Source organism: Alosa pseudoharengus, unplaced genomic scaffold, assembly GCF_046254945.1.
Source record: "Alosa pseudoharengus isolate Yale_2024_CS ecotype anadromous, Long Island Sound unplaced genomic scaffold, YU_APseudo_1.1 YU_APseudo_1.1_scf_22, whole genome shotgun sequence".
NCBI classification, from domain to species: domain Eukaryota; kingdom Metazoa; phylum Chordata; class Actinopteri; order Clupeiformes; family Clupeidae; genus Alosa; species Alosa pseudoharengus.
The window spans coordinates 5910729-5934000 of record NW_027468680.1 but is presented as its reverse complement, the minus strand read 5'-3'; the positions used below and the strand labels follow the sequence as shown (position 1 = coordinate 5934000).

At 43.0% G+C, this 23272-nt stretch overlaps 2 protein-coding genes across 2 annotated transcripts; both read left to right on the top strand.

Moving 5' to 3' along the window:
- The first annotated feature begins 624 nt into the window (after positions 1 to 624).
- On the top strand, positions 625 to 9707 carry LOC143139672 (uncharacterized). Its single transcript, XM_076300340.1, has 7 exons — positions 625 to 1209; positions 5240 to 5375; positions 6643 to 6709; positions 6914 to 6983; positions 7834 to 7902; positions 8423 to 8500; positions 8770 to 9707. Exons 2-7 carry the CDS (start codon positions 5245 to 5247, stop codon positions 9384 to 9386), a joined length of 1032 nt encoding a protein of 343 aa, XP_076156455.1. The 5' UTR covers positions 625 to 1209; positions 5240 to 5244; the 3' UTR covers positions 9387 to 9707.
- Positions 9708 to 11942: 2235 nt separating this feature from the next.
- On the top strand, positions 11943 to 22626 carry znf395a (zinc finger protein 395a). The gene is made up of 10 exons (XM_076300338.1): positions 11943 to 12026; positions 14611 to 14950; positions 15857 to 16062; positions 16341 to 16447; positions 17117 to 17322; positions 17667 to 17767; positions 18263 to 18521; positions 19271 to 19369; positions 20296 to 20414; positions 20820 to 22626. Exons 2-10 carry the CDS (start codon positions 14747 to 14749, stop codon positions 20929 to 20931), a joined length of 1413 nt encoding a protein of 470 aa, XP_076156453.1. The 5' UTR covers positions 11943 to 12026; positions 14611 to 14746; the 3' UTR covers positions 20932 to 22626.
- Positions 22627 to 23272: the final 646 nt, after the last annotated feature.

Here is a 23272-nt window from a genome sequence, read left to right as displayed (position 1 = left end):
GCCTTTATCTGCACTCCTTTGAACAACAGCTGACGAGTAGACGGCACTCTTTTACTGTCGACTCACATAATGCTTAAGTGCTCTGCAGATGACCACAGCAAAAATTTGCACTGCTCCACAATAATTCTGATGTTAATTAGCCAATAAACACATGTACAGGCAGGCACACACAGGAGCAGGCACACACACACACACGCACACACACACAAACATACACTCTCTCTATATATATCTGTTCACTGGAAGCTGTGGTAAAAAAAAACTATTTCAATATAAATGTAGGTAAATCCTGAATTTACATTGTGCAAATGTAGAAATTAAGCTAAATCCGTCTGCCATTGCACCTCATCATTTGCTTGTTATACACATCTGCCTGCCATTGAACTAGCAAGAAAAGATACCTGTCCACGATATCTGAGAATTAGTCATGTTTCATGAATTAGTTTGGACAGGGAGATACTTTAAAGCCAAGAGCTGCTTTACAGTTCAAGTCATTCTGGTCGTATCAGCGAGAGGATCATAAAAACAGGTGTGGCGACGAGCCAGAGAGGACAAGAGAACAGACGGAGGGAGGGAGAGAGAGAACAAGAGAACATACGGAGGGAGGGAGGGAGGGAGAGAGAGAGAGGGGAAGAGGACAAAAAGATTAACAGTGGGGAGAACAGTAATAGTATTAACAGTAATAGTAGTTTTTATTTCATGCCATATCATCCTCTATTATATGCTATCTATATACTGAGCTGCAATATATGGCTATATTGGTATAATAGAGAGAGATAGAGACACAGAGAAAGAGAGAGAGAGAGAGAACAAGGAAGTTTTTGTGTGTGTATTTCTCATGAACTTCTGTTAGTGTCATGTTTGAATGTTTAAAGTCTGCAAAAGGAACAAACACACTAGCACACACACATGCACACACACACACACACACACACACACCAAAACCACAGGGAGGGTGGATACTGTAAAACAGATGCCAGCTGTTTGAGCCAGAGAACAGAGAGAGAGAGAGAGAGAGAGAGAGAGAGAGAGAGAGAGGCAGACAGACGGACAGACGGACAGAGATCAGATGCAGCAGGTGTTGGCAGTTGTATATCATGCAGGATGATGCTGGTGTGAAGCTACAGCTGTTGGTTTGAGCTCTTCAGTCTCTCCGAGGGCAGCCATCTCCCACCTGGTCAAACTCGGTCAGAGTGAAGGACTCGTCCGGTGAGTATTTCTCTGCGTTTTCTCTTTCCCGCGACTCTTCGCTCACCAAGCTGTACCTGTTCCCGGCTAGTTCCCGGGCTAGTTAGCCTGTCTCTTCTGTCTAATCACACGAGCCTCACTCTGTAGTACATGTAAGTAGAGGCAGAGAGCAAAGCTAACATACATTTGACTTTACATTAAAAACTGACCTACAGATTATAAATACATACTGTATAATCCAGTGGACAGTTCAGTACAGTTCTTTGCCTTTTTCATTTGTCCATCTGCCTGACAATATGGAAGGGAAAATCTAAAGTATTATGACCAAGTATCTAAGTATTATTATCACTTATGTATTTATGAAATTCAGTTTGCAGGAAGGCGTTGTGATGTGCTTGCTTTGTGTTTTATTGATTTGGTTTTTGGGTGTGGTTGAAAGTATCGCTCCTACTGTCAAATCAAACAGAGGTGTGATCCGTGTGACATGTTTTACATAAGATTTTTCTTTGCCCGAAGCATATAACAACATGAAATACTCCTCAGACAGTAAACCTTCAAAGTCCATTTGAATAGATCTGTTAAACAAAGCATTCCTATTTACATAGGACATTGTATGTAAATATCTGTCCTCTAGGAAATACATTTTAAGGATACACATTTAATCCTGTTACCTTGAACAGGATTTTTACTGATTAAGCCACTTGATACAGCTCTCTCTCTAGCCTAAGGACAAAGTCCTAACCTGGTGCCTGGTATTTACTTATCATGCCAAGCAGCAACAGTGGAGTATTTAAATAAACATTATTGGAGAACTCAAATCCACTAAATACATAAGAGAGAACAGGTTTGCTCGTTCATCAGATCGATAAGGCACGCAATGGCTATCTGCTTGCAAAATATCTTCCGTAAACTGATCACAAGACTCCTCTTTATAGCACATGCACTGTGAATGTTTCCTGTGTCATGTATGTGACCTCCGGCAGTTTAATTTGTGAAGGGTGGCCATTGCTGCAGGTTTTATGGTGTTTAGGCGCCTTCTTCCTCATTCACGTCTGTCTCTAAACAGAGCTCCTATTTAGCCCATGCTAATGGTCGGAACCCAGAACAAGTTACTGCTTCGCAATGGACAGTGCCCGCAAGGTGCTGAAAAATGTGAACCGGATGACATGACGTCATCTGCTATCACATGGAATCTTTAGTACTTATCTATAGATGACTTGATAACACATACACTGCACACTATGTAAAGTATCCTGTAACAATACAAAAGCCACAACTAAATAGTGAATTAATCATTCACTAAAATAATTACTTTTCTTCGATGGCACTAGCAGCACACAGTGTGGTCATTCTGACAAAGTTTTGCTTTCATGTTTTTCCTGTATCAGTTCCTATCAGCATTTCTATAGAATTCAAACCACTCAGTATTTCCATTTATCTGTAAATTTGCATGGATAAACAAATAAGAAAGTGAATGAATAAAAAATACTTGTCCATTTGCTTGATTGTGGCCACTCATGCAAGAAGTCTGAATGCTTTTTGCTTTTTGATAGGCCAGTACATAACTAATTCTTCATGGTTTAATAATTAATTCATTCATTGGTGTCATTGATAATAATTCAGGAACAGAACTGCATGGAGCACAGTGTTCTATTGGGTGATGAATGGCTGCATCCATTATTTTGAGCTCTGTATTGACCAGAGTCTTGTTTACATTTACATGTATTTATTTAACAGACGCTTTTTATCCTAAGTGACTTCCATAATGTATTATTACAAGGGCCATTATCCCCGGAGCAACTTGGGGTTAAGTGCCTTTCTCAAGGGCACAATGGTGGAAGCCGGGAATTAAACTCACAACTTTTCTGGCTACTACATGCTAGCCCAGCTCCTCAACCAGTACGCTAACACCACCCATTCATTGCATTTAGTAATGTTTCTGAGTAATTTTATAGATCATGAGAAACAAGGGAGAAGAAAACACACTAAAATACTGGGCCGCCTGCCAGTACATCCACAGGAACTTCATTGACATCCCATTCTTAAATCCTATATACTACTATATGGGCCGTGGTAGTGTAGTGGTTAAGGAGCTGGGCTAGCGTGTAGTAACCTGAAAGCTGTGGGTTCAATTCCTGGCTTCCACACTTGTGCCCTTGAGCAAGGCATTTAACCCCAAGTTGCGTGGGGACAATGTAATCCCTTGTAATATATGACAGTAGTGTCTGCTACATTAATAAATGTGCATGTAAGATGGAGTAGGTCCTATCTCTACAGCGGCACCAGCTCCCACTCTTTTGGGAAGGATTTACACAAGATTTTAGACAAGATTTTTTTTCCCCACAAGACTCTGGAAAGTTTTGCCCATTCATTCAGAAGAGTATTGAAGAGGTCAGGCACTTATGGACAAGAAGGCCTGGCTCTAAATTTCTGGGCTAGTTCATGCTAAAGGTGTTTGATGATGTAAATAATCCTGTTTTTTGCATAGCTAGCCAAGCTCTTCCAGACCAAAATCACTTAAACATGTTTTTATAGACCCTGCATTGAGTACTGTTTACAGTCACGCTGGTGGAAGGATATGGCTAATGGTTATTTTTCAAGGGTTGGGATTGGGTCAGTGAAGGGAAATCTTAATGCCTCAGTATACCAAGGCATTTTGGACATTAAATGTTTCCAACTTTTTGGGAACAGTTCGGGCAAGCCCTTATTGGTTCCAGCGTGACTGTACCCCAGTGCACAAAGTGACGTTAATAAATACATTGCTAGGCGAGCCTGGTGTGGAAGAACTTGACTGGGCCACTTAAAGCAGGTTTCTATCAAACACCTTTGGGATGAACTAGAAGAGTACTGCGAGCCAAGCCTTCCTATCCAACATCCTGACGTCACAAATACTCTCCTGAATGAATGGGCACTTTAAAATCCTTTCTGAAAGGAAATCCTTTCTGAAAGAGTGTAAACTGTTACAGCTGCATTGTATGAATTTAGAATGGAATGTCTCTGTGTGCAATAGCACGTGTCCCAATACTTTTGTCTATATAATGTACCTTTAATACAGTATTTACAGAAAATACAGAAATTTATTTTTTATCTGTACTCTGAGCCACTTGGGATAAAAACATGTGCTAAATGAAACTATTTTTGAAAAAGGCAGACTTTTCCTCTACAATTGGAATTGCTCCTTCTTCGTTAATCTGGTTACCCTGTTATGTGTCTTTTCCCAAGGTTTCATTTTCAAGTCTCTCTCTGCCAATGTTCTATCACCTCCTTTTAGAGGGATAGATCGATAGATCGATAGACAGATAAATAGATACCTAATTGATCCCCACAGGGAAATTCAAGAGAGGCATATTGAGGCATATTGCTGTTATGAGACGACTGAAAAAATATCAGAATTGAGTAGTAAATATGTGGTGTTCTGAACACAGAAATAACTAAAAGGTATTCGTTTTGTAGTTTTGCCATCTGTGATTGGTAATGAGATAATGGAGGTCTCTGATTGGTTTGTTCACTAAAGTATAAATACGAGTATCCACCTCTGGGGCGTCCTCTTGGGACGTTCATAAATACATTGCTAGGCGAGCCTGGTGTGGAAGAACTTGACTGGGCCACTTAAAGCAGGTTTCTATATGCCATCAAACACCTTTGGGATGAACTAGAAGAAGATCGATAGACAGATAAATAGATACCTAATTGATCCCCAAGGGGAGATTCAAGAGAGGGCCACTTAAAGCAGGTTTCTATATGCCATCAAACACCTTAAAACGTCCACTGCATCTTGAAAAACACTGTGCAGGGACACGTGCCATTGCACCCACAGAGACATTCCATTGGCAGAGAGAGACCTGAAAATGAAACCTTGGGAAAGGACACATAACAGGGTAACCAGATTAACGAAGAAGGAGCAATTCCAATTGTAGAGGAAAAGTCTGCCTCCTGTAAATACGTTCTAAAGCAAGTTCCTTAATGGAGATGAGCCAGAGAACCTTTCTGTGTTCCTCGCTTCGCCTTTCTGCTTCTTGTCAGTTCTCACTCTGTTCCGTCTCGCCCACAGGTGCTATGGCTCCCCTCGTAGCGGATCTGCAGAGCTGGGTGGCGGGCGGAGGGTCGACTCTCACTACGGCTCTCTCTCTCATCTTCCTCCTCGTCATCATCATCAACCTCATCAACCTCTGCACCACCTGCCAAAAGTGGGTATAACTACACTACCACCATAGAAGCTTATAAAACCACATAAGCCACATTTGGCACGCTGCTTCTTACGGAGCCCCTAAGGGGACATGTACACAAAAAAAAAAGGTTTCTGGTGCGCACACGAAAATGTCTGGTGCGCACACAAAAGTTCCTAGTGTTTTTTTTTTGTCCCTTTAGGGGCTCCATAGCTTCTCTAGTACATGTGTAGTGTATTTAGTGTATATCTTTTTTTCCTATATGTTGAGTAGCAGACACCTCAAACCAACATGCTCTACAGCCAAATTTAAAATGTCCACTGCATCTTGAAAAAGACTGTGCAGTTTCTTTATTTTTTACATCACAACCTCTCTGTGACCAGCACCTTGCTGAGAAGAATACAAGAGGTGCGTTCGCTCCTCCTGACAAACATCTCAAACCAACATGACATCATACACCATTAAAGCTTAAAACAATGTAGTCAAAATGCCACATGCGCTATACTGAGCTGTGGCTGCTGTCAGTCATGTTTACGAGAGTCTAATACGAGAGGTGTCTCGTAGGTCATTTTGTAAAGCCGGAGGACTGCAGGCGTCAGTATCGGTTGTTATGAGTCACAGAACTGCCTTGCACATTCCAAAACAAAACAATCAAGTTTTGTCAGCTCGCTGAGCTTGCTAGGAATGAGGTGTAACTAAAACCACACAAAAGTAGACTGCGGTGGACAACTATAGATCAGATACTTTCCACGTCTCTCTTAGGGTTAACCTGGGCTCACCCAATCATAGAAAAAAGAGCAGGTACATTAGGCCTGCCTCGCAGAGAAAGTGTAATTACATTGGATTGTTTGGCATTTCTGTGCTGTGCCTGTTTAATGAGCTGAAATGGTGCTCATAAAATGATGATTTATTGCTGATAGGAAACTATAATACTGCTTAGCAATGTGTGCTGAGATAACATAGCAATGTTTCCAAAAACATTATGGATTACTCAAATTGCAAATACATGAACATACACTTTTAAAAACACACCACCAGAGGGCAATAGATAGCCAATTTTCAAAATAAAATCCTGGAAGCCATAGGCCTAGTCACTGTTTTTAACTTGATTCAGTTATTTTCACTGAAGGCTAATTATTATTGATTCAATCAGCTATTGGACACAGTATGGCACTAATTAGCAAGAAAGATATCAACATTGACACATTTAGAAGGGTGTGGCAGTGTTTATGCTGGTATTTTCTGTGAAAAAGCGTGATGCTTGCTGATCACTTGTAATGTGTTGCAGGCATACTTTTGAACTGGAGCAGCCGAGTGCAGGGGTGGAACGAAGCTCTTCCACGCTAGTTAGAGTGGTATGTAACCAGGCCAGGCGTGGTCCGAATCGCTTTATCTGCGCTGCCTGCTCTGACAACCCACACACACATACACACAGAAAAATGTTGTTTTGGTCGCATGCAAATGAATGATGCCTCACTGTGTGTCTGTGTGTGTGTGTGTGTGTCATCTCACTCTCACCTACTCACTCACCACTAGATTGTGCTGGATGTTTCTCACAGGTTAAACTGGAAGACGCCCTAGCTGCAAGGGAAAATCCTGCCATTGATGAAATCAAGAGCGATGAAGAGGGTATGATGACCGGTGCATGCTCCTTGTGTGCCATCACAGTATCAGACACAGGGAATCAGTCCGTGACAGCCTCGTCACATTTAAAATGATGTGTCATTGGCATCCGAACTTTGGCATCCGAACTGAGTTAGAGTCATAAACATACCTCCCCGTACCTGTTTCACTGGATTACGCTGGTTTGAAATTGAAATTCATTGCTAGGAGGATAACCCCTTGAGATGAAGCATCTCGTTTTCGAGGGGGTCCTCGAGACATGAGACAGAGATAATACAGCACATGTGCATTCACACTCGCTAAAGCTCTCCCTCATCCCTCCTCGCCCGCCCCACTGACTCCTTATTGGAAACAAATCCATGTATAAAACATATTGCCGTATTAAGAGGCATGACAACATTTAGCCCAAACATACACATATGTGTATACATTAAACTGGATTAAGCTGGTCAATCCAGACATAATGTTATACTCTGCCATAGATCTGGGGCGTCAGGATTAAAACAGAGCTGTTCTAATGGGTCTATCCATTTGTATCGGAAATCTAATCTGTACTAAGGGTCCCTTACCACCAGAAGACTGCATGTGTTGATATTGTGCCTTGTCACAAGGCAAGGTTTCTACTGTACTAGAGTGGAACAGCCGGAACGAAATCCCCGCCATCCTCCTTCCCTCCCTCAGCCAACGCAGACCCCTAGAACTCAGACTAGAATAAAAAAGGGGCCCTTTTGGGCTTCACTCCTCAGCTCTCAGCTCTCTTCATCCATCATGCCATTATCCTGCTCTGAACCCTTCTGAAGTTCACCGATTGTCTGTCTGTTTGTTTGTTTGTTTGTTTACACGTGTGATTCTCCAGAGCTCAGCACTGTTCCTGAGGGCAATGGCGCGGCTTTAACGCCCTGGAGAAACCACACATCACAACGCAGTAGGTCCCTCTGAGCACACAATCAGTAGCCAATACAATAGACGCAGAGTAGAAAACTGGAAACTTACTCTATTGTGATTCAGGAGCTGTAAGCTAGTTAATGATCACAAAGATTCCAAAGATTCAGTCTAGTAACTTTGAATAGAACACATTTTGCATGCCTTTAAGAGTTTAAAATGACCCGTACACTTTAATGTTGTAAAAGATTTGTTGATAATGTTTTTTTTTACATTTGATGATGTTTACTGTCTGCCAAGAACCATAACCATATGATTGTATACTGGTACCGAAAGAAATATTCTGCAAAATATTCCGAATCCCTTGATGTGTAGTGAGAGAAATGATGGACTGCTAAAGTTACAATTCACTACACTCAAAAGAAACAGATTATATCAAGTTACCCATGTGTTTGGCCAAGAGAATAACATCTGCATTGCCTACGGTGTAATGATAGAATAACACCTTGTTGCTGTTTGATGACCTCTGCCTAACGGTAAACCTGTTCTCTGACACCTTACAGGTGAGTTCCCAGAGGACTCGCAGGTGGGCAACGGAACACCCGCCGGACTCACTGTGACAAATGGCGGCGGCAAAATGGGTAACTGAACCCTTTGGACAACCACAAGCTTGGCCAACGTTGTGATTTAGCGTAATGCAATCAAAACCAATCATTCCACCCTTGGGTGCCTAATGCTTGCGATTGCGAAGAGATCATCGAAATTGCTGATGGCTGAGACTTTCTTGATTGTCCTCATCCCCACTCCCCCAAATCCAAGTTTATACTGGTGAGGGATTACAAACCAGCTCCCAGTAACAAATGAAGTGCTGGTTTTCTCACTACATATTATCATTACTTTCTATACGTAGATGGCACAGCTACCACCAGGCACGAGCTTCACGCCACACCAATAATAGCTCCTCATAGAGAAGTGGAATCGCACGTGCAGTCGGCGCTTCCAGCAGTCTCAGTGGTCAGTCCCACTCACAGCGAGCCTGAGGGGTCCATACAAGGATGGGCAAGGGCACAACCCGAGCTGAGGGCCAACCACTCTGGCGAGGTCACCTCCGAGCATCCTCCGAGCTTCCTCCAAATTCCAGAGGTCCGCTCACAGCATGACTACGAGACCATATCCGACACGTTAAAACAAGCGACTCCAGAACTGTCCAAGAGCTCGGGGGAGCCGCTGGACGTGCCCTCCTACCAGTTTGTGACGCAGTTGGAACCCTACGCCACGTCGCTCCCCGACCCCACCCACCTCCCCCAGCACACCCTCACCGTAGAGGTGGAGGAGATCGCCGCCCTGGAGGACAGGCACTCCAAGGCCATGTACGCCAGGGTGAGCAGACGGATCAAGTGCCCCACCCCACCCCCTGTTCCCCCACCTGAAGACGAGGATGAGGAAGAGGAAGGGGAGAAAGGAGAGGAAATTGCCCCTCCACTACCAGACAGAGCCCTCGACACAGACGAATCCATCTCTCAATAGACAGCTTGAATGTGGCACCATCTACTGTTATTTATATGCATGTATTCGTATCTTCTGTCTTTCCAACCATTTTATTTTGTGGGTTATGTATTGTTTAATATCTTATTGATAAATATATATATATATTTTAAAGCACTCAATTCAAACTGAAAATGCACTTGAAGTGTTGACATGTTCTTACGTTAGAGACAGGCTGTCCACAAATTCATGAGATCAGTGTGGAACCTGTCAACTGAGATATAAGGCTTCCATATCATTCACAGTTTCTACAATTCTGACACATATTCCAGTCATCAATAAAATTCAGATGTATTAAATACACACATATGTTAATTCAGATGTCACTTAGGCTGACTGTATTACCTCAAATCTAACTTATGAGGTCATACAAGTACAACTTTCATTGGAAAAGAAAAAAATAAATTATAATAATCGAATGCAGTTAAAACATTAGGTTTGTATAACACATGAACTATTATTATTGTGTTACATCTGAGATGTGCTATTGTTTTACCGGCATTGTTCCATGTTCTTGCCACAAAATGATATATAGGGCAGCATCTGTTCTGGTTTGATTGGATGGTGACCTTTGACATGAATAAATTAAGAAAAGAACTTTCGCGCCCATGGTAAGTAAATTTGGTAGGCCTACATTTCTTTTACTGACTATGGAGAAATCTCTATGAGAAATCCCCATGTTACACAGAACAGAAGCATAACAAGAGTGATGACGATGCTTAAATTGGGGAAGAGTGAACAGGCTAGCACGGTGGCTAACAGTTGACATCATAGCGTTTATCTGCATTTCCTCTTTCCACAAGGGGAAAGAGGAAATGCAGATTTCTATTTTTTTTTTTTCATAAATAGAGGAATTTTATGCTTTATATCATACAGCCTAAAACTGAACTCACTGTCATCACCAAAGACACCATGCGTGCGCGACTAGACTGCGTTAAGCCAGAGACTTTCTAATGAGGAGACACAGCACTCAAAAAATCCTCCATAGAAATGCATGGGGCTAGTTTGTCACGCCAATATGGCCGTTGTCTACACATATCCCACCCCTTCCTCGGCAAAACGTCGACATGTGAATACATTGAGCCAATCATATGCTGTGTTGTGAAGACATCGTGCCAATCATGTGTTGTGATCTCGCCGCTGGAGCAAGATTGATGTCGTGAAGCCCTGCGCACGCGCAGTTCGACCCAAAGACTGTGCCCGATGAGTGCCCATAAAACGTTGGTATATGGCCGCCGAGTGGAGGGACTTGTCTAAAAGGACTTTGGTTAAGCTCAAATAGTTTTGTTTGTTGAAAGCAACTTGTGCAACTAATTTACACGATTTTATGTAAGCACGATTTTCTCTTAATGTGCAATAATTGTACATCTACTCAAAAAGTAAACATTTCACCAACAAGTCAGCATTTCATCATCTGTCCCGAAATAATCGGTAAGTTAGTCACTTGGTAAACTCCTATTTTACACTGCCGCCGACGTGCTGTAGGAGCCTTTTACACCACGTGCACCAAGACACGTAGGACACGCACATCACGTACCCTGCCCGCCACGCGCGGGATGCATGGGAACCTACGTCACAGATTCCCACCAATGGCACTCACGCGGCAGGGCATTGGAAAGCTTCTGCTTATGTTATGTAATCCATAGATAGAGTCCACCCAACCCCCTCCCAAACCTGGCAATGCAGCAATCACGTTCTTTTGTTTTTATTCTTGTCCAGTGAAACATGGCACCTCAACAATATACAAAGAGCTTGTATCTCGGCTGCAGAATGGCGTTCCCCATTCTTCCAGTTTTACTTATCTGCTGCTATCATCATGTTGCAATAGATCTGCAGCTTGAGCAAGACTCAAATGCAAATAACATGTCCACAGTATTCAGTGTCATTGTCAATAATATTGACGTATTTATTGACGCTGCAATTTTAAATTGCAAATATGCAATGTTTGTTCATGCTGTTAAATATGACAGTTCATACTGTTAAATATGACAGTTTAAGCTATTTGCTCAAAAGGGTGCATTTCTAGTTTGCCACATATTGCCACAGCAATAGCATATGACATTTGAAAGAATCGGCTACTACTGACCATAACTCCTGTTAAGTGGGGCTGTGATATATTTCTTATATAGCGTCTTTGTGCTTCCCAACCCTACAACTCCTGGGTAAACAACTTGGAACTGTAGGGCGTGTGACTTACTGATCCAATGAACGCTAACTGTCCTACCACATGGTTCGGTTGTTTACTACAAGAGCAGAACTCGCTTTCAAAGGTATTCTGCAAAGCCTGGAGTGGAGTTTTCTGTTCCATTCTTTTTCACTTTAACACATAAATGCACGTTTTAACTCCAGACGTTCAATAGAACATCACCGAACATTCGCAGGACATAAGGTTGCTTCGACCAAAATACATTTTTGGAATTATTATTTTGCATCACTTCGAGTAGTAAGTGTTTCGTCGTCGACTTCGTAAACATACGAGCAGAAGGAGAATCCAGTTGGGGGAAATCCGTGACAGGTTTTCCTCAACCTCACATCCCTTTCTAGGCACTGAAAAGAGCATTTTCAAGTTACAGCCGGTCAGAGCAAGCTTTGCAGAAGGGGGTGTGTTGGAAACTGGCAGAGGTAGGTGTGAAATGTCCATTGAAAGTTTTGGTTGTTTTTTTTAAGCCTAAATGCCGTTTAAATGTATTTTTCGCTGCTGCAGTCCATATTTTACTATGTGAAGTTATGTTTTAAACATTTTGTTGGTATGAAAACTAAGAATTTGTTGCACTCGTTTGATTCATGCATGCTCATGTTTTACACTTGGCTGTATGCTAGCTAGAACACTCAACTTTTTAAATCGATGGTAACATTTATGTATACATTTTGAAAATCCGTTTTCTTCCTGTAGCCTATTATGTTTGAAATGTCTGTTTAATGAAAACCCACAGAGCAATTCAAGTTTACATTGTGACGGTAATGTTAGTCCGAAATAAGGTCGTTGTGCACCCAGCAATTGTGATATCGTGGTTGTGTGCTGTGTTTACAGAAAGCTACATTGTTCACATACGTTGTCAACATTCATCAAAACATTCGTTAGCGTTGTTTTTGTTTCCATTTTCTTTCTCCTTTGGATAAGCACGCGGTTGCATTAATGGTTCCTTATTCTTGTTCTGGCATTTTGCTTTTACCATGCGGCGTTCCGCTCGAACCGTTAACGTTAACGTCACGCTGCTATCAACACGCAGCTCACCGCCGTTGAATGCATGAGGGTCGCATATCAGGTTGTTGTGGTGGCTTTTTCGAAGCGCGAGCGAACGACTGACGTCATATGCACATAAAGTCCCCCCCCGCCCGCCCTTGCTATGTTATATTGCTTGTTGTGAATGGACCAGAATTCGCTCAATGATCGAGTGCATGTTCCATTGTTCCACTCGGATGTTTGTATGCGAGATGTCAGTGCTATAGTGTCATTGCTGTTTAATAACTTCCAATTGTGTTTATGTAATTATACCATAATATATGCAGCACTGGTCTCTACTGAATGAGTGAAACGGTGTGCATGGTGGGTGGCCCGTTGAGGATATGTACAAACATTTTGTAATGGAATTTTATTTCTGCCTGTAAAAAGGCTTGATCATCTCGTTTCACTTGAAACGTTGTGTACAGCAGTTCAGCATTGACAGGACAGTTGCATATCCAGCTGGACTGCGAGCCAGGATTGCATTGCACAAGATTCCAGTTGAATAGCCTACTGGCCCAGTGACCATACAGTAACAGTTTACAGTATGGTAACAGCTGCAGTGATGCAAGCGGGCATGGGAGTTTCACAACCAGGGCTAATGGCAGTTTATCCACAGTGTGGGTGAATCACCTCTTACTGGAAAAGAGGAAATATGAAATGTGACCACAGCTTGTGATTAGAGATCCCAAGACAAATGAAAAGTCCCCAGAGACCAGCTTGCTTTCATGCGACTGAAATGACTTACAGTGGCAGTAGTGGGTTTAATGCAGTGTGACCCCTGTCAACAGTGTTGTCAGACGAAGTCACTTCTCAGCCGCTTGGACTTTGAATACGATGAATCACCTCAGCTTACAACAAAGGCGTTTAGAGTTGCATCAGTCAACCCATTTAAATCGGCCAATTAGAGTTTGTTTAACGTCTTGATGATTTCTTGAGAATGTATCTCTTTTTAGGTAGGTTATTTCGTGGAACAACTTTGGTCTTTTTTGCCTCAGGTCTGGCCCCGATTCCTGTTAATTCTCTTCTAGAATTAATGGCTATTCAGGATTCATTTCCCTTATAGTGGCGCACTTAATATTTAGGGCAGGGTATTTTCTTACTGGCTATTTTTTTGTCAGCCCTTCCCCCTTTTAAGTGTGTGTGTGTGAGAGAGAGAGTATGTGGGTCCTCTTAAGGTGGGACAAGGGTGGGGGCTGGGAGTTGCCAGGCCTCTATTACGGGAAGTGTTTGCCAGTGAACAGGCCCTCCTGCTGCTCTGCCATATCTCTGAAGGGGATTGTAGGGGAGACAGTGTGGACTTAAATAGAAAAAAAAAATGAAAATAAGTTTCCAAGGTCATCAGGCTTCTTTAAGGTACTTTTAGCAAGTATTTGGATGTGTCATATAAAGAGAAGTTAAAACTGACGTTAAACAAGTTAGTACTGCACTTCAGATAGCCCGTTTCTGTGCTAATGTAGTGTTTATAGTTTGAGATGGTGTGTGTTGAGGTATGATTTGGAATTCCATTAAAGCTTGCACAAAATTATTTCTTTCTGGCCACAAATGAATAGTGTTGCTTAAGTGCAAGTGCTGCCTAATATCTGAATACTGTAATTAGATTCTGTAATTGAATTTGTATTGGTTGTTTAGAAACACCTCAAGACTGTGTTCATTGTTAGCCTATATAAATTAATTAATTAATTGCTAATTAATTAATTCATGCTAATAGGTTCCTATTAGTCTTTGTGTATACACTGATCATCACCAGTGATCCAACTACATTGTGTTAAAAACACAGACAGATGATTCGCTCCACTAGTCCAAATCCCTCATGCTGTTATGATGGTGTCCCATCACCTCAGGGTCCATATGCCCCTTTCTCCTTGTGTGATTCAGAGTATCTAAATATTCATGAAACTCAGCCGGAGAAGCACCAGCAGTCTCACAGCATATTGTTTCTCTCTCTCTCTCTCTCTCTCTCTCTCTCTTTCTCACCAACAGCTTTCTCTCGTGTGTGTGTGTCTGTGTTCATATCCGTCCTGTGGGAAGAGAGCCGCTCCGGCTCTGTGGGAATCGACTGGAACTGGTCACTGTTGAACTGGATCGGACACTGCAAGGATTCTGTTGAGAGCGAAATATGTTGCCCAAGAGCAGGCTGGGAAAGCGCTCCACCATGGGCGCGCTGGTGTGCGGCTCCTGCCACCCCTCCGACGGCCACCAGGAGGCGCCGCAGCTGCCTCCACATCAGCATCAGGGCGAGGCGGAGGCCGGCACGTCGTGTCTGGGGTTCGGCCCGAGACCTCACGGCGTCATCAGAGTCAAGCTGCACCCGGGCCAGAAGGTGATTTGAGACGGGGGAGGTGGGCGTGAGGCCAAAAACGCGATGGAGCATGTGCCATATATCGACATGTAGTGCCCGTGTCTTTTCTGAATTGAGGAAAGAGTGCAATGTAGCCGCAAGTTCCAAGCGTTTCTAGTTGAAAGTCTCTTGAAAGACCTCCCAGGATGGTGCAGGTGCCGTCTTAAAGAGGTGGTGTAGGTCTCTCATACAGCAGTGGTGGCTAGATGCTCTAAAAGTAAAGTAACATGGGAGCTGTTCAGAGAAAACATATTCACCATGAACGTTTGCCACTGTTTGCCGAATGCACTTGAACGCACCGCTGATCAGTGCCGCGTCCATGCTAAAGTGCTGTCAGGAAAGGAACTCAAGCAAACACTGGAGAACTGTTGGGAATTTGAATGGAGTCAAGAATGTTTGACTAGGAATTAGGAATGTGTTTGTGATTGTAGATTTCATTTCAAAGGTCAAGTTTAGTCAAGTTTATTTGATTTACCAAGGCCAATTGCAGGGACTGCCCCATGAAGCAGCTCGATTTAAGGGCCTTTCCCAGGGGCACTATGGTGTGGTTGGCTGCTGGCTATTTCATGCTAGTCCAGTTCTTTAGCTACCACACTACCATGACAAGTATTGACATACAGTAACGTGCTTCAAAATAAAAGGCGTAAATGCACATCAAATACATGACACGACGAAGCATACGATAAAAACATAAACAGTGTGTTTGAAACCAGATTTGCTGCACCCTTTTAGACGCATAGGAAGTGAAACTTCACACGTGAACAATCTCGTTTTAGTGCTTTGCATGCAGACATCCTCTTTGTGCAAAACATTTTTGTTGGACGTTTGCGCTGAACCTCGCTGTGTGGTGTTAAAGATGGCGGCCGCTGTTCTCCTGCCCTCCTGTAGGTGTATGTTTTCTGCGGAGGCCAAGAGTGCTGTGGCATGGTCGAGCAGCACAACCACGTGGACAACCAGGTGAACATCTTCCTCCCCCAGCTCAACCAGCACATCGTCCGCAAGCAGGAGGACGTCTGGACGACCCCCAACCCTCCACTCGCCTCTCACTCCCACCCCACTCGCTCTGTGTCTTCCTGCATTGACGTACCAAGAAGGTATGACGTGAAGTCTGCACAGGCTCAGACTTACCATACCATTCTGACAGCGAATCAACAGGATTGTGTCTTGCAGAATCAATATATCGTGTCATTTTATGTTCAATACACCATTTTTTCCCTTTACATTCATACAATATTCTATAGTCATATTCATTCGTTTCATTAATATAATATGACGTTTTTTTGTTGAAATTATCATGGCCATAGTTAATAGCCTTCATTGATATTGAAAATATTCATGTTCCTGTGCCTACCCTCATTCTCTTTCACTCCAGTTACAGAAGCCCCGTGTCTGTGGACATGGATGAGATGATGGCGGCCATGGTGCTGACCAGCTTGTCATGCAGTCCGCTGGTCCAGAGCCCGTCTCAGGTAGAACCAGGTGAGTCCGTAACACAACAACACATCAATATCAACGTCATTTTTTACGTCTGGCATATGTGGTCTTTAAATGTGTCATAATAGTAAGGTAAAACTTTTTCAGTGTCAGATAGCTACAGTATAAGTATAAGTAAGTATAAGTATACATACTCTTTTGATCACGTAAGGGAAATTTGGTCTCTGCATTTATCCCAATCCGTGAATTAGTGAAACACACTCAGCACACAGTGAACACACAGTGAGGTGAAGCACACACTAATCCCGGCGCAGTGAGCTGCCTGCTACAGCAGCGCTCGGGGAGCAGTGAGGGGTTAGGTGCCTTGATCAAGGGTACTTCAGCCGTTCCTACTGGTCGAGGATCGAACCGGCAACCCTCCGGTTACAAGCCCGAAACCCTAACCAGTAGGCCACAACTGCCCAAATTAAGTCAACGCAGGATAAGCCAGAGTTATGCCACTTGCAGATAAAAAAAAGTAGAATTTAACAGTTTATTCAGACATCATTTTAGTTTTGATTGTGCTATATTACAGATGACGTTCTGGAGTTCTGTATTGTCCCTCTGTATTGTTATTTAATGTCTTATACTGTACATATCATTTTTGTTAAACGTAGCCTCTTTTTCTCTCGTTGTGTGTGTGTGACTCTGTGGCCTGTGGTGTGATGTGTCCAGCCGTCAGTGGGGTGGAATGTGGCGGAGGTGAACTGTCCGACAGCGGCAGCAGCGGCTACTGGAGCTCCGACCATGGCAACACAAGCCCCGCCCCGTCACCAACCATCGAGGAGACAGACAGGGGTGCGGTCCCACCCACCGACGAGGGATTGGACATGGAACTGGAACAGGTTCTGTTTGACGAACCAGCGCCACGGAAACGAAAGGTGACTGATCACACTGGTGTTGTTACCATGGCCATATTAGGTATTGTCGTTGTCGTTTATTGACTCTGAAGTGAATGTGTAACGTCAAAGTACACTAACACTCTATAAATAAAAATGTAATATAAGTTTGTTATTGAAGTGTGCGGATCATAGCTGTAAATTATTTATTTCTGTTTCCTAATTGATGTGTACACCTTTCTATCTGTCTCTAAAGTGATGTGAGTTAGTTGTGTTAGTTGCACTAGACGTAACGCGGCGTGTAAACCAGTTTTGAAATGAAAGACACTGAACTATAATTTTGTATGCGGTGCTCATTGTTTCCCACCCTTGCCTTTCCCCTCTAGAACTCTGTTAAGATTGCTTACCGGTGTCTTTGGCGCAACTGTGGCAAGGTTCTGACCTCAGTGGTTGGCATGAAGCGGCACATTCGCACACTGCACTTGGGGTAAGTGCCCTGTGGGGACCAGCTGGCTCAAGCTGGCAGTACGCACCGCGCGCTTCCTCTCTAGCCCTCCAGTAAAGGAATGGGTACAGTGTCAGCTTGGGCTGTACCAGGCTACATTTCCTGAAAGCGTTATTGAACAGCTACCATAAGCGCATTATAGAGAGATGGTCATTTTGCACATTCATTTTCCACAGTGCTCTACTCGCTCACCAATGCCTTTGGGAAACATAGTCCTCCAGATCAAAGCTGTTTTGGGATTAAATCACACGCACCATAACAATATGTTAATCAATGATTATCCATATCATAATATTTACAGTTATGGTTATTGTATTTTGCAGATGCTTTTGCTCAAAGCGACTAACAGGATATGAACATGACATTTGTTAAAAAAAAAGAATCGTTTGAAATTAAGTGGAAAAGGTGTACAATAAAGTGGGGGAAAAAAGTCTATAATTTGTCATCTGAGTCTGACGTACTTTCCGATCCTTATAGCCAGAGCACGGAGCAGGAGCGCTCCCAGAGGGAGGAGGACTTCTACTACACCGAGATCTACCAGGACATGGACCAGATGACCGTCAGTAGCGGGGGCGCCGCCCTGACCCCTGCCCCCGCCCCCGCCAGGCCCTCCTGTGCGTCCCCCTCCAGCGCTGCCCAGCACATCCCCTCTCCCCCCAAAACCGAGCCCAGTCCCCTCAGCCGATCTGCGCCCTCCGAGAGCTTCTGGCAGGTCCACTGCGAGCACTCGTACCAGGTAGGACTGGGCGATACGGCTAAGAAATGCCCATCCCGATAAGCTGAGGAGAAATGCCGATATACAATAGGATACGATATAATGAATATAATGTATTCTTATAAAATAGTGTTTATACAAAGTTAACATATCATATTGTCGTGCATCGTAAAAGTTGCATTAAATATAAAAAAAATACACACATAAGGAGAATGGAGAAAGCAAAGCTATGCAAAAACTCAAGAATCAAAGAACTATATTGTCAATATTGCAATATGAAACTTCATACAATATAGAAGAATGATCAGGATGGTATATGGCACAGCCCTACAACGAGGTACTGCCAGCTCGGCCTTCCCTGGGTTACTACTCAGCCAGGGGTAGATTTATGCACTGATGCATTGTAATGGGAATGTAATGGCTTCTTATCGAAATCTGTGTTTATATATTCCTGTATTTTCAGAAATAAAAATGCTCCCTCGTCCAATAATGAGTAAACAGTCCCTCGGGCTATTTGTGCATCCAGTGTTTTTCCAGACTAATTAAGCCACATTTCACTGCCGGGAAACTAGAGATTTAGCAGAAACAAGTGAACTGTCATTTCCTGAATAATTTATTATTGTTTATTTAAATGTTAGTCCTCTGCCTCTCAGAGCACCTGGCTGTGACGCATTACTCTGTTTGTTTGTATTAATCTTATTAGCACACCCATTGTGTGTTTACATGTGTGTGTTTGTTTGTTTGTTTACTCTGTGACCTCATCTCCACAGGCCCCTGCACCTCCCCCTGCTCAGGCGGTCACTGCAGCGCCCTCCACCTCCCCCTCCTGTCTTTGGACGCAGCCTCTGACCGTCGCCACAAACAAACAGGTGAGATTACTCAGATTAACACACACACGCACGGTCGCACGCGCGCACACACACACACACACACACTCACCGTCACTCAGTCACTCGGATACTAAATCCCCGTGCAAAACATCGCTCACAATACCCTCCCCAAGCCTTTGTGTATAAACACTTGTTGATCCCAGTGGGGTGACCAACAGTCTCGTGTTAAGACAGCCGCGTGTGTCGGCGCGTCCACCCATGCCTTCTCTAAGCCGTCCACTCTGGCTGCTGCATAAACAAGCTAAATAAACACAGAGGCGGGAAAATCCTCGACGGCGCAGTGGACTGGATCGGTCAGAGTCGATGCACCTGCCTGTAGCCATTGTCCTTCTTGTCTGAGGGTTATTGTCTTTGTGAGAGGACGGTCTCGAGGGACAAATTTATACTGCAGTGTTTTCCTGCAGGGTGGCCATTAAAAGGATGTCATAAACACACAAGCCACCTTCCCTTTGTTCCCCCACACCGCTGACAGCTGGTGCAAGGGTCCCACCTACTGGCTACTCGGGAGAATTTCACTGCAGACTCCATTTTCTCTTTTGTAAACATGTGGTCGTACAAACACGCCTGTGGCTCTCAGTGTATGCCATGTTCAACGTGTATTTATAGAGGCGTATTTCGCAACATTGTGTTGTTGTAAAATCATATAAACATAGTTTTAATCTTCCAAGTCTGCGTCAAGTAGTGTTTCTGTTTTCCGTCGTCTATAATCTAAGTTGTTTTGACGCCAGCATTATATTTCGACATCCCTGTTTGACTGAGTGTGAGCAAATCCAGAATGATAAGCTGTCACGGCTGTGCATGTTTGGAAAAGAATTCTGGAGCTGTTGCAGAGTGTAGTTGCAGTTGAGTGCTTTTTTCCACCTCTGTTGTTGTTGACTGCATACTCTTAATCTTTTCACTCCTAGGTGGCGCCATTTCGCAACCGTTCTGTGAGTGTTGGTGAACAGTGGCTCCAGAACCACAGTGCCCCCAGCAGGCCGGTCCAAGCCAGTGTCTCACCACCCAGAAATCACTGCAACACCAGGTATGAGTGCTTTCACAGACAAAAAACTAACCAGAGATTGTTAATTAGCATAAGGAAGCCATTCATAATGGATGTGCTCCTGTGAAACCAAATATAATGTATGTGTTCATCCTGTATCTGAAGCCATGTAACTACATTTTACATGGCTTTAGATACAGGATGAACACATACATTTACACAATAATACTGAAGTCATTTGCTCTTTGCCCTCTGAACAAAACACCTTAATGCTCAACTTCACTTTCAGTGACTTCTGAATGCTTGTCTCTGATACTCTGTAATGTTTCTTAGCTCTTAGTCTCTGTACACTGCATTATGTCAGTGTGTACGTCTCAAAATATGTTTGAGATTTCCGGGTTTTTTGGGTTTTTTTTTCTTCTGAACTTGTTGATCCTCACGTTCCAGAAAGATCCGCGGCGAGGCCAAGAAGTGCCGGAAGGTGTACGGCATCGAGCACCGGGACCAGTGGTGCACCGCATGCCGCTGGAAGAAAGCCTGTCAGCGGTTTGTGGACTGAGAGAGTGCAGAGAGCGAGAGAGAAAGAGAGATAGAGAGAGGGGGGGACATTGTCTTTTCAAACTGAAGAAACACCTCTTCCAAAGACAGGAGGACAGGCTAACCACCAGAGAAGCACCTTTTTTGTTTCTTAAACTGTTTTGTACTTTTTAAATGTTTTTGTTGTTTTTTTTTTGTTTTTGTTGTTTGTTTTTTGTTCTTTTATACTTGCATGCTTTTTGTGATTAAATTTCACAACTGTAATTGTACTTTGTTACAGCATGATTTAAATGTTTTGGTGCTTAAGGCTTTGGGGAAGTAAAGAGGTATTACACTGCCATTCCCCTTAACTCTACCTGTCTGAGGTGAGTCTTGAGTCTCGAGGTGCCCACATCTGCTAGTCTTCCTCCAAACTGGAACATGATGAGACGCTTCCCCTGCACACACAGGGGTGTTCTGTGTAACAGTCTCTGAGCCACTGCCACATCAGCCAAGGGGATTTCCCTTAGGAGTCAACGGAGGCCCATCTCCACATGACACCGGTTCTAGGAATCGACTCGTTTCTCAATGGCAGTCTAGAAATAAATATGGCCGCCTACGAAAGAAGCCACTTCGGTTTCCCGCCCTTCCTCAAACACTACGAGTGAGTGAGTGAGTGAGTGAGTGTGTGTGTGTGTGTGTCTGTGTGTGTGTGTGCACACATTTGTGTATGAAGTGGGATGGCAGTTACTGTTCCAGCACTGATTGAATATTGAAGACCATGCAGTAAGAAAGAAGTCAATTGTGGTGCAGGCGTAAGATTGACCTAATGAGAGGAGTTATAAAAAAAGAAAAATAAATAAAACACGGCAGCTTATTATGACTACAGCAGTTGGTGGAGCAGTGTTGGCACTCATGGCCCACTGCGTCCACTGTAAAAGCCATGCAGATCTGTGGTGGAATTCCACAGCGTCCGAAGCTTTTTTCTTTCTTTCTCTTCAAAAAGAGATGTTTTATGTATAAAAAAATGAGTTTTTTTGTTGTTGTTTACTCAGTGGCTAGTGTTTCTGGTGTTATGTCATAATCATTGTGCTCTTATATTGATTGCCAGTGAGACAAAAAAAGATGTAAAAAAAATTAGATCTCTGATGACAAAGAAATTAGTTCTGGTGTAGCAACGTTCCCCTTTTCCATAGTCATTTGACACTTCCTTCACAAGTTTACCAAACTGTTGGGTCAAGTGTACATTTTGTGGTTCCTTCTTTTACTATGGTGCAATCGCACTGTAAGACCACTCTTGAATCTTTTTGATATTCTGTCTTGTCCTTTAACGAAAGGAATATAATATGTATGATTGAGAGACATCAGCCTCCAACCTTTTTTTGTGTAAAGTTCCAAGGAATAAGACTGTATGTCTGCTTGTACTACAGACGACATGAATGTCTTAGGGAGTCTGCTCTATGCGAGTCAGATACTTAGATACTTTTTAGTGAAAGGATTTGTGTTCACATTGTAGTTAAGTACTAAAACGGTAATTTCTTCTGTCATCTAACTGCCCAGGCAAATGAGACATAACCAACCGAAGTCCATGAGTATCTTGTGTCATTGTATGTTCCATAAAGTCAGTTTGTGTCAAAGCAAAAAAGTAACACCTTATTATGAAATTCTTTGTGTAATCTGAAACCTTTTTGTAATTCTTAAGTTTTATTACATTTTATAAAAATATATATCAAACCAAGTGTGCTGTTCTGTCTTATCTCAGTTACAAATGGTAAATGACAAATGATAAAATGAATTTCCCAGAAAGACAGCATGTCAATGTACTGAAACCCCTGACAGTCGCCTAGTCAAAAGTAGTGTATCATCCTAACTCTTTGATTCATACACTTCACCAGAAAGCTTTGTAGTCCTCCTTAAACAAATAAATGTTAAAGGAACCATATGTAAGATTGTGGCCAAAACTGGTACTGCAATCACTTTCAAATTACTGTAGAGCGGTGTATCCCCTCCCCCTCCCCCCTGACTCGAAGTTGCCGAAACACTACTGACTTTGTGATTAGTAGATAGGTGGAGGGTGGCGCATCAGGCCAAAACACAACATGACATTACAAAACACAACATCAACATCAGTTGAGGGCTGCAACTTTTGAAATAACAATATCCTGGCCGGACTACTGTTGTCAATGATATAAGTATTTGAAATTAGCATGATTTCCTAATGTCTAGTGACATATCAGGGCCATTTTATGATTAATTGAAATACATTTCTTACATACGGTTCCTTTAATTGATGATGAATGAAGTAATCACAATAGTTGCATTTCCACCAGAATTGCAAGAGATAACATGAAGTCAAGCGACAAACAAAATACCTCGAGACACAA